At 37.9% G+C, this 12,451-nt stretch overlaps 1 protein-coding gene across 1 annotated transcript; it reads right to left on the bottom strand.

The window, feature by feature from the left end:
* Nucleotides 1-6,079: 6,079 nt before the first annotated feature.
* LOC145487905 (neuropeptide Y receptor type 1-like) lies at nucleotides 6,080-7,277 on the bottom strand. The gene is made up of 2 exons (XM_081466678.1): nucleotides 7,233-7,277; nucleotides 6,080-7,172 (listed from the first exon to the last, which is right to left on the bottom strand). Exons 1-2 carry the CDS (start codon nucleotides 7,275-7,277, stop codon nucleotides 6,117-6,119), a joined length of 1,101 nt encoding a protein of 366 aa, XP_081322804.1. The 3' UTR covers nucleotides 6,080-6,116.
* Nucleotides 7,278-12,451: the final 5,174 nt, after the last annotated feature.

The raw sequence follows: 12,451 nt of genomic DNA, 5'->3' as shown, positions 1-12,451 counted from the left end.
ATACAATTATTGAATTACCAGGAACGGGCAATAATATGCTCTAGGCAGTGGACAACCTTGTTTTACGTGGCGTACAATGACTTGTTTTGCAAATATCGAATGCGTTTGGATACAAAGATTTACTCCTAACGATAGGCGACATTTTAAGCTTCTGTATCAAGTTTCAATAAAGGTGGGCGATTCAGAACCATATGATGCTTCTCTGTCAATCTTTTGATGTCATAGGAGGCTCCTTTCAGCCGTAACTTATTGCTCCTGGAAACTGGACTTTTGCTTGAAGTAAATTTAAAAAAATAAAATAAAATAAGATCTCGTACATGAATGTACAAGGGAGGCGCGGTGGCCTCATTGTTAGTGCGCTCGCCTTCGGATCGACCTGTCCGGGTTCGAGCCCTGGTCGGGAACATTGTGTTGTGTTCTTGGACAAGACACTCTCACAGTGCCTCTCTCCAACCACGTGGATAAGTGGGTACCGGCGAATTTAATGCAGGGGGCAACCCTGCCATGGACTAAGCATCCCGTCCAGGGAGGAGTACAATTACTCCTAGTCGCTTCATACTACAGAAACCGGGATAAGCTCCGGCCTCATGGACCACTTGGCTCGTATTCACACCTAACCTTTTTTACTTTTACATGAATGTACTTGGTGCTGCTTGCTGACACTACAGATGACACTAAAAAATGGAGCTGATGTATCTGATTTAGAGCCTATTAAACCTTATTGGAACCAGGGAGAAAAATGAAGGGTGCAAAGATAAAAACGTTCATAACAAGTAACATATTTATGACCTTTAGGAAGAGATATTACATGTATCTATGAGCCAGGGGCCAGTTTCGTTTGGTTTCGGACCAAACCCTATTTAGTTTTGGTTGTAGACTTTATTTTGGATATTGTCTTTGGTTAGCATACTATTCGCGACAGTCTTTTTCACGCTCGCTGAGTAAGAGATGCAAAAATGCTCCGCGCCCAGGAGTTGAACTTTTAAGGTATGGGCTAAATACCCGAAACAATTGCCAATACTCATAAGCAAAAAGACGAAGGGCTACGCAATTGACAGAGAGGATGTCGTGAACAAAATGTCCAAATGCTGCCCACACTTGAGTGGTAAAACAGAATAAAATATACCGGGGACAAAGGCACACGCTAAAGAAGAAACAAAAATGCGCACAAGATACGCGAGAAAACGCACCCAAAGGATGGCAGCTTAAGCGTCAGTAATCCGACTAAGGCATTACACAGGCTTTCAGGCTACCATGCATGGGAAGAAGGGAAGCAATGCAACAGCACGTGCATAATAACATTACTCCCAGTTACAAGAACGTGTGCGAACTAAAGGCAAAACAAGGGGAACATATTACTGAATAGTACAAATCAAGAAAAAATAGCGAGCAAAACGTACAGGAGCCAAAGGGAATAGTACTGCACAAACCCGGTAGCACTCAACAAAAACATCACTGAATAATACAAAGTAAAATAAAGCGTGCTTGTGAGGCAAAGCACGGATATCAAAAGCATACTGAATATTACAAAACCAAGAATAAGCGCGTGCAAACTAAAGGGAGCCGAGGGAATGGCACACTCCACAAAACCGATGTTTGTGAGGCAATTAATGCGCAAATAAATAAGAATCTTACTGAATATTACACGGCCAAGAACACAAGCGTGCAAATTGAAGGGAGCCAAGGGAATAATAGCACTGCACGAACACGATGCCTGCGAGGCAATGCACGCGTAACAAAACATTGCTGAATATTACAAACAAGAACCAGCGTGCAAACTAAAGGGAGCCGAGGGCAAGGCACTGCACAAGCCCGATGTTTGCAAAGCATTGCACTCACACAATAGAACAGACTAAGAACACAAGCGAGGCGGGGAAAAAAATTACGACACAAACCTGGCGGTTGTGAGGCAAAGCACGCATAAAATGATAAACAGTTCTGCAACTTCACAGTAATAGCCTGCAAATAAAAAATAACAACCAAGCAACGAAATAGGAGATTAAACGTGCGCAAAGACAAGTTCGTAAACGACTAAAAGCAACAAACAGCAAGAAAAAGTTAGTTGTACCAGTAATGGTGTCGATTTTGGTCTCCATAAACTGGACCTGTTGCACGCAGTAAGTTCAGTTGAAGGAGTCAGAAGCAGCATGGACGAGAAGTTGATCATCCGAACGTGAGTTTACGAAGCGAAGGATTTTTACACGAACTGGGCTGAATTGAGATGCATCGCGCTTATTTGTACTCGCTGAGTAAAGGACTGGTGCGAGTATAAAACAAATCCACCTAACGTCGGTGTATTTAACAAATCGAATGTGGTTAAGGTGGCTGAACACAGTTTTTGATACCTGTGTTTCATTTACCTTTTTCTCTCAAACCCTTGATCCCTCGGTCGCCAAAAATGGTAGCAAGCAAGTTAACAACACAAACTTTGGTTTTTTGATGGTTAAGCTGACGTATGTGCCGTTTCCATGGCAACATGAGTAAATATAAACAAGCCTTTAAAATCGGTTTTGTTTATTTGTAGAAAATCTAGTCATTAGATTTTCTTTATAATTTGCATGCAACAAGCTTGTAACGATTCTCACAAGTTAATACCATTTTGCTAATAATTCAACAGAGATCTTTAATTATCCCTTGTTGAAGGTTCACTGGAATATCTAGAATTTCCTTTGTTAAAGTTCAATTCTTTTCAGTAGTCCAGTTACTTATTTCCTAAAGTATTTTCGTGCCAAATTTGGTGAAATTCTAATGAGTGGTTCTCGAGAAATAGGCGTATTTCCAAGAGTGCAATTTTTCATTCAATCGCAATTTTTTGACTCACTGCGCATGCGCTGCATTTAACTGGGTTCTTTCGGTAAGAAAGAAAAAGCTGAGAATTGCTGGGTTCTTTGCATCTTTACCTTTTCTAACATATCGTTGTAATAACAGACTAAAGCCGTCAATGCACTGCGTTCAATTATAGAGAAAAATAGCACAGATAGTGCGGGTGTTGAGTAAATAAAATGATTGCTCTATTGACGGCATGTTTGTTTTTCTACAATCCTTGTGCGCGCGCTGAATTGCATCAGCAAAAGCGCGCGCGAAAACTGTGTTCGGCCACCTTTCGCGCGCGCTTTTGCTGATGCAATTCAGCGCGTGCACAAGTATCGCAAAAAACAAACATGCCGTCAACAGAGCGATTATTTTATTTACTCAACACCAGCCGTATCTGTGCTATTTTTCTCTATAATTGAACGCAGCGTATTGATGGCTTTAGCCTTTTATTACAAAGACATGTTAGAAAAGGTAACGATGCAAAGAACCCAGCAATTCTCAGCTTTTTCTTTCTTACCGAAAGAACCCAGTTAAATGCAGCGCATGTGCAGTCGCTCGAAAAATTGAGACCGATTGCTTCTGCAGAAACTTGCGGATTTCTGACGATCCAGTCGTTAGAATTTCAAGAAATTTGGCAAAAAAAAAATAGTTCAGAAACCACGTGAATGATCTATCGCAAAAAATCTGAATTTTGACATAGGGAATTTTTAATAATACAGAACATGCGGTGAAAACCATTTACGGCGAATTACGAAAATCGCCTATGTCAAAATTTTATTAGAACAGTGTTGACAGAAGGGATTTAATGTCAATTCGTATTGGGCAAAAGATGAAAAAAATCTAACGACTGGATTTTTTTTAAATAGACAAAAACCATTTTTTAAGCCTTGCTTTTAACCAGCCCCGTTGCCATGGCAACAGCACACACCTTAGCCAAAATGCAAGAATAAACTTTTCTGTGGTTAACCTTGAGTCTTGCAAAAAACGAGCGCCAAAGCATAAATAGCTTAAAAGTAATGGTGAATTAGGCATAGGCTCTTGAAAACTGTGTTCGGCCACCTTAAGCGTTGAATTTGTTGTGGACTCACCCGGCTGCGCCTCGTGAGTCCACAACATTTTGACCACTGTGATGACACATATCGTTGTCGATAAAAGTACAGACCGCTTAACCATATTCGATTTGCTTTTTACCACAATGTCAACGTCAAAGAAAATGTTTTTTTTTCCAGAGCGTGACCAAGAGCGTGACACGTTGACTCGAGTAGCGTTGTCTGGACTCTTATCGACAACAACAAATTAGCCAATCAGATAGCGAGACTGGTAGCAATTGTGGTGAAAAGTGATTTCCCTGATTGTCAGGAATGGTTGGATAAGTAAAGTTAACTAAGTACAGCTGATCGCTGCTGTTTTGTCATCAAAGACTGAACGGAATACCCCAACCTTGGTTGCCAGGCAAAAGTTACGAGTTCTATCTAGGCAACAATTATTCTTTCTATTTCCTTCGCTCACAAAATGGACAGGTAAACATTAAAAATTTTGGACTCTATTTTCCAACTGTGAAATGGGAAACGTTCGAGGGCTAAGGCGGAAAAAATTACCGTTGAATACGCAAAGATGAAAATCGATGGTATTTCGCGGCTGTTGAACATTCCAGTGAAAACGTGAATTAAGTCTTACCTATACTAATAAAGGAATAGAGTTTTCGCCGATAACTTCAATGCTAAAAATAATAAAACTGCATTTGTAAATACTGTACCAAGCCGAATTTTATTTTTTTCGTGTGTGTGTGTGCTCGCAGGGACAGCTGCTTCGTAGACGGCTACAATTCCTTCTTGTCTTTACGGTTGGAAACCACTGAAGAAACCATTTCATTTACGACTCTCGCGAGCTGCGAAAATGCATAAAAAGCACTATCCAATAGTACGCAGAAATCGAACCTGCAAGTCTGAAATTTTGGGGCTTTAAAAGTAAATAAGATTTTCTGTTTGACCCTCGCACGTAGTAATTTGCATCTATTTTGTTTATGGAACTTTCCTCGATTTGTTTGTTCAATTCATTCGGTTTGGCGTGTCGAGTAAATGATTAGTATTTCATGGCTTTTAGGCTTGGTTAAATCTACATATTAGGCTCCAATAGCCCGTTTCAAGCTGCTCAATATATTTCGACTGATAAATGACTAAACCGCGAGGTGGAAAAGGAACCATTGCAGAAAGGTACTAGGAATGACAAGAAAAAAGATTTTAAAGTCTGGTTCTGAAAACCTTTTACACGTATCTGTATGTGCCACAGTATTTCCACACACTTTAACTCTGCCTTTCGAAGCATACAAGTGAACAAGAAGACATTCTGCAGACGTCTTTAAGGCGGTGTATGGAATTTAGCCAAAAGCGAACTTAAACGTGATTCCGAGTTTAAATGCCTTTCCAAGATATTTTACATAGGCTTCAAATTATGCGATTGAAAATTATCAGGTCACAATGGTAAGTACTCAAATTCAACAAGGACACATGGTGCACTTCATGAGAGGTCTGTCAAAGTATAGTGCAGTTTCCGGCATTAATTATAATGCTAAACACGTTTTACTGAGTCGAGTGGTGGATTCAATTTATTTTCTCGTTAGTTCAGGTACCAACATTTTAGAGCTAGCATCATGATTAGACCCTTGTCGCAAGTTCTTCACGATTCTTATGTATTTACCTTTCTTGTTCGAATGGGCGTCTGCAACAATTACAGTACCAACATTTCCGCTAAGTGGCGAACTGATATGGGAGTTTGATGAATGAATTTTCGTGAAAAGCATCTTTTCAAACGACTGCTTTTGCTAGGTATTTAATGTAAGTATTAGCACAGATCTAATTACATAAAACGTAGAAAATCTAAAAGGTTCCGTCAAAATTGCCTTTAAATCACACGCTAACTCCGCTATAATTTTTTTCAAGCTTTGTCGAAAGATTTATAGGGACCCTGTTCTCGTCAAAACACCGTTATTGCTTCAGTTTTCCTGTCAAAACTGGCCGGTATCAATTCATAATACCCTAAGGCGATTTTTAGCACATTACCAATTAGGTCTAGGATTTCAAAATAAAACCGTCATAAAAACATATTTGTTAGCAATTCTCAGTTTCCTTAGAATTTCCTTAGGAAATTGGGTTAAAATGATTACCGAAACATAAAGCTTGACAACAACCCATTTCAAATATCAAGCTAAGTTATCATTTATTAATCCCTTCAATATGGAGCAAATTATCTACCAGACTGCCTTTTATTCTATCAGTTATCGAGGGGGTTTTTACTGATGTTCATTAGTTTTCCCGAAGCACGTTCATCGGCAATTCATTCCTGTTTCCTTCATACGACAGCTTTCGTCGAAAGAAATCTTTCAATCCCTTGCGATAATTATTGTTTAAAGCAAAATAGAGGCATGGATTTAAAGCGGTGTTTAAGTAGAAAATGAACTTCGCTGCCTGAAATAATTTGTCCATTCCACAGGGAATATTCCAGTCCCATACAAAATAAAAAAGAAGTGCTGCAATGGTGATCGGGGTTATGCATGAAATGAAAAGAAAAACTATGCATAGGATCTTTTTCATCACTGCCCCATCTTCTCTCCGTCTTTGGTTACTCAATACTGATGCACTGCTTCCAGCACGCTGACGTTTTCTCAGCTCTAAGACGATAAGAGCATATAAACAAAAAATGACACACAAAGGTAACAAAATTAAAAACACTGAAATGAAAATAAAGTAATGCTCCTGTTTCTGTCGTTCTTCAAACTTTGGCCCCCAGCTGAAAGTGCAATAAGTCTTGTTATCTTGTACCATCAGTCGTACGGTGTAAAAATAAACGCCGTGCACACCAACCGCCACAGTCCAAATAACTGGAATCACAACCTTACAAACTTTGGACGTTGAAATGGGAGGGCGGAATGGGAAAACCACTCCGTGATATCTGTCAATGGCCATAACAACAAGGCTTTGGATGGACACCGCGGTAGAAATGTCTTGAAAGACGTAGACAAGCTTACACAGAATCAAACCTGCTAGTCCGTCTACGAGCCATCTGCGGAAACCTGTGTAAAGTTCGGTGAGTTCTCTGGGCACGGCAAACGTAGAAATTAAAAGGTCAGATGCAGCCATGTTGACAATCAAGTAATTTGTCGTTGTCCGCATTCGTTTGTTTTTCGAAACGATGATGATTACAGCTATGTTTCCAAGCAGCGAAAATAACATGATTATAGCATAAGCAAGCGTTTTTAGGTATTTTACGGATGGTGAATTTTCAGCGAACAGTTCGCAACTCTGGTTTACAGTAGAATTCATACCGGTGAAGTTTTCCGAGCAGTTTAATAGACACTTCGCCTCAAATAGGGTGAACGAGAAAGAAAGCCCAGTTCATTCCCAAATATTAGTCTTATTTACACAAGACACCTGAAATCGTTTGTGGATGACAAATTTAAATACCATTTAACTATCAATTTAGGGCATTATCAATTCGTGTCCTCAGGCCAGTCACATTGTCGACGAAACGTCACTCTGTGCTAATTAACACAGACGTTTTTGAGAGATGGGCGGAAGTAGAGTTTTCTATTCTTTTGGCCGCTTTATAGACTTTTCGTTAAAAATGTCAGGTAGTAAAAGGACAAAATAAACAGGTTATAAAATCATTGCTTAGGAGCTAAAAACGAGCCAGAACGGAAGAGCGAATTAACAAACAAGATCTCGTTCATTAGCGTCGAAAAGCCCCGTTTGCATCATGTTTGCTCAGTATTGCAAATGCATGAAAGCTCAGGAGTAGTATAGTAAATTGGGGTACGAGCGCATCAGACCAAAAAAAACACCCTCTAACAGCCCCCGCAAACCAAAAAAAATACCCTCGCCGGGCCTCAACTCGAATTTTAGTATTTTCAAGCACTTAAAAAGCACTTTTCATGTCAAGCCCTCTCGTGAGCAAATTTCATGTCTCCCGCCCCTCCAGAAATCCAAAAAATCCTTCTGCCAGAAAACATTTCGCGGAGCCGGCTCGTGACCAAAAATACTCTTGCCAGGCCTCCAGAAATAAAAAAAAATCCTTCTGCCAGACACAGCATAAATTAGGCTGTCCCAGACCTCCGCAAATCAAAAATGGCTCACCAAGTGGCAAAACAGCGCTTGTGAATAACATATAAACAGAAAACGTTATTTATACAATGGGAATGAGTATGAAAAATGATGTTGAAATATATAAGGTTCATCTTTTGTACAATAAATATGCCGCGTCAAATCTTGGGAAGGTTATTAATATCAGAAAAATGAAAATAGTTGGGTGTTTAAATCCTTGTGGTTATAATTATTGTTCTGTCAGCGGGCTGGGATTCAAACATAAAACAATGCGGGCTCACAGATTCATATGGGAATGTTTCAACGGTTTAATTCCGAGTGATAAAGTCATTGATCATATTAATGATGTGAAAACTGATAATAGACTGTGTAATTTACAATTATTATCACAAAGTGAGATGATAAGAAAGCAGCAAAAAATCGAGATTATTCTTTTTAAAAAAATAATCATTTGAATATAAAAAAAGTCAAATCAGTAAACTGTTCGATAGGACGATTATGATCTTCAAAAATTTATACAATGCTGAAAAACAATTGAAAATTAATAATGGATTAATTAAAATGATATGCGATAAAGAATATGGCCGTAAATATGCATTTTCAAAATTAGACGGGTCAAAGTATTTATTTGAATATATTAATTAACCAGCTATTTTAGAAAAAATGTTATAGCCAGAAATAATAATATTTTTGGCTAAATAAATAGCAAAAACAGATGCGACAAAAACAGTAATCTGATATACCATGTCCATACAGAGGTTATATTATTTTCACCACATCCTTCATTGGTATCCAACTGTTGAAATCATCACTGTATCCCTTCCACTTTACTAACGCTTGCTTTTTCTTATAATTTCTCCTGATGATTTTTTCAATTCTGAATATATCCTGTTTGGCTTTTAACAGCTCAGGGTCATAAAAACTGCCTTTTATCTCTTCATCATTGAGATCTTTTAACCTATATGTGATTGGATTCGTGTATTGGATCTTATCAATTGTAAATACTTCTTCGGTCCAATTTGGGGTATATCCTTTGTCAAACACCTTTCTTTTGTATTTACTTATTCTAACCTTATCACCTACTTTGAACTTAAAAAGGTAAAAAGGTAAAGTCTGCATACGAGCCAAGTGGCCTATCAGGCCGGAGCGTATCCCGGTTTCTGTAGCATGAAGCGACTAGGAGTATTTCTACTCCCCCCTGGATGGGATGCTAGTCCATCGCAGGGTTACCCCCAGCATTAAGTTCGCCGGTACCCAGTTATACACCTGGGTGGAGAGAGGCGCTGTGAGAGTAAAGTGTCTTGCCCAAGAACACAACACAATGTCCCCGGCCAGGGCTCGAACCCGGACCGCTCGATCCGGAGACGAGCGCACTAACCATGAGGCCACCCCGCCTCCCTACTTTGAACTTAGGTTTCGATAATGGTTCTGTATCACCATTGAGATTAAAATATACAATTCCTTCATTTTTCTTTTTACTAGCCTCAACAGGTGTTATTTTAATTGAATTGTGTTTGGTGTTATTGTACTGTTCTAATATTTTGGGTAGTATATCCAAATACTGTGTATTACCCTGAACAGTAAACTGCTTCCACATTTTGGTTTTTATTGTTTTGTTCCATCTTTCACAAACAGATGATTTTTCCTCATTCTCGGTGAAGTACAGTGTTATATTAGTCTTATCTAATAAGTCTTTTAAATGCTTGTTATAATACTCTTTACCCTTATCAGTCCATAAGTACTCAGGTTTTCTGCCCTCTTTGAAAATGGATTTGAATGCTTCAGTTACAGTTTCACCTTTTTTATCCTTCAGTGGAACAATCGAACCATATTTACTAAACACGTCCAAAACCATGAGAAGATATATATAGCCTTTACTCCATTTGCTGAACTGTTGCATTTCAACTAAATCAGAACACCATATTTCATCAATATGATTGACTATTACACGCAGTCGCGTAAAGTTACGCTTTATTGGTTTATGTAATTCATCAGTTAATTTTTTTGCCAGTTTCTCGACGGCGTTTTCCGTTTTTTGGAACACCAAGACCTGGTTTTTGTTTTTTATCAATCAAGGATCGTGCTGTTGATCCCCACTTTGCCATTTCACCAAATGGAATTTCATCCAGTGATGCAACTATTTTTCTGTCACAATCTCCTTTATTCTTGCCCATATCATAACAAATATCATGATACGCAGCAATTTCATCCACCCTATTATACGGTTGTACATACCATTTGGTGACCTCACCAGTGTTTGGGTTGTATTCTAATTGTTTTTCAAGTGGATTATATGGTCCCATATATTTGTACTTACCAGGAGTAAATCCAGCTTTGGGTCGAGGTAGTTTGCCAGTTGCTTTGTGGATATCAATAGCACCACCCTTGTACATATCAGCGTCAAGATCCATTCTGTCAGTTTTATACTTATAATTTGGTCTCACTTTGGTTGATAATTGATCCAATGCTTCAGATCCAACTTTTTGAATAACTAGTGTAACTTTCTTTATTCCCCAATCAATTGCTTTCTTTTGAAATTTTGGATTTCTCATGAATTCAGAAGCATAATATCTTCCAGCTTCTGTACCTCTCTTGGTTAAATAAGGAATTCCTTTGCTGATAAGTAATTCAGCAGCTGTATCTCCAACAGAAGTCAATATACCTGATCCACTCTTAGGTTTGCATCATCGTTTAGTCCATTCAGAATTTCTATCAATAACATAATCACGATCTTCAATGCCTCTTAACACATGACTAATCTAAAAATCTCTCCATGTTTCATCATTTTTTGTGATCTCTTTCGGGTATTTCTTTGATTTTGGTATTGATCTGGCCAACCAAGTTGCATAATTCTCGAGGAAATTTACTTGAACCCGTGGACTTAAATCTCTGACACGTCTTCCAGCTTTTTGCCTTTCTTAAAATCCTTGGTCCATTTTTCATCAGCCTCTTTTTTGGTCATTTTTGTTTTTTAGTCATCTATTCTCTTCATTACCTTCGTCCATTCCGCGTCAGCTTCTTTTTTCGTAAATCCTTTTCCTCTTGTTCTCTTTTCACCTTGTTCAGTTAGCTTCGGTAATTCATAGCCTAAATCCATTGGTTGAAATATATTGCCCCCACCTCGTGAGGGCCGATTTAGTTTAAATTCTTTTGTTTAATAAACCTGGTTTTAGTTATTCCACATTCAGCACATTGACATTTCATCATCAATCGTCCACTCTTGGCTGTAACATATTTTTGACTTCCGGGAACACATTCTGTTTGTTTTTTCTGTTTCACGCAATAAGGTTTCATATAATATATAGTACATAATATTTATTTTCAACAATATTAATTATATGACACAGGCCCTTTTTTCTGATCATAAGCAGTTGTTATTACCTTGCAACCCTTTGGTTTCTTTGGTGCTACATAATTATCTCCACAACTTGGTGCATTATATGAAACACCTTTATTCGGATCTGGATGATTACCTGTTATATTATTCCAAGCTTTGCTAAATGTTTTTCCACTCCAAAAATCGTCAAATGATTCTTTCGCTCCTGGTTCTTTAACAACAGCTAATGTACCTTTTTCTATCCAATCAATTGGCTTCTTCCATTGACCAGTACATGAAGGAACTTCACCACCTTTTTGACTTTCCATAAACTTGGTTTTAGTAATACCACACTCAGCACATTTACACATTCTGTTTGCCTTTTCTGTTTTACACAATAAGATTTCATATATAGATATAGATTGGATATTTTTTAGTTATTATCGAAATCATAATCAGGATTAAACGACGTCAATAAAATGCAGCCATTTCTCTCATAAACAGTTTTGAGGAGACCACATTTGCAAATTACGTTATACTTTTGCTCTCCAGATTTATTTGTTTGCAATTATATTTATTCTCTGATAAATTTGCTGTCCATTTATCTTCTCGTTTACAAGAAGACTTCATATATTCATAGTTAGATATTTTCGAAATATCTCTCGATAAACTTTTCATTCTTCATTGTATCATGAATATCGAATGCATTCAACAGATCCAAATATGATTTCCCTTTATTCATCTCGTTCAAAAAGTACAAACAAAAATAACCACAAGTTGTTGTCATGGATTTGATTATTTTGACGCAATAAAGTTAGGTTTTTCCTCTTAGCATGATCAACAAGTTCTTGAAACGGTGGCATTCCAAAACTATCAAAGTAATTTATTTTATTATCCTTGACATATGTTGTAATTTAATGAGATCCACTCATATATGAAGGCTCAAGATTGTAAATAAATAATGCTTGCTTATGATTATGAGGTACTGATTGATCTTTTGACAAAACCTCATTGATCGGTATTCTGAGATACTTGCACCATTCTATCAAATCATGGTTATTCATTGGAATATTTTTGTTAAATTTTAGAATATTTGTCCGAGTATTGAATTGAGTTGAATGGACTGTTTTTTCCTAACAGTAGTCCCTTTCCCGATTTGGACCTTTCTTTTTGTCCCATAACCCATTGTTTTATCCCAAGAGCCAATGAATGGTGGCGGTGGTTG

The sequence above is a fragment of the Orbicella franksi genome, chromosome 5 (genome assembly GCF_964199315.1).
Source record: "Orbicella franksi chromosome 5, jaOrbFran1.1, whole genome shotgun sequence".
Lineage (NCBI taxonomy): Eukaryota > Metazoa > Cnidaria > Anthozoa > Scleractinia > Merulinidae > Orbicella > Orbicella franksi.
Note: the sequence above shows the minus strand (reverse complement) of the source record. Positions and strands in the feature narration are given on the sequence as shown.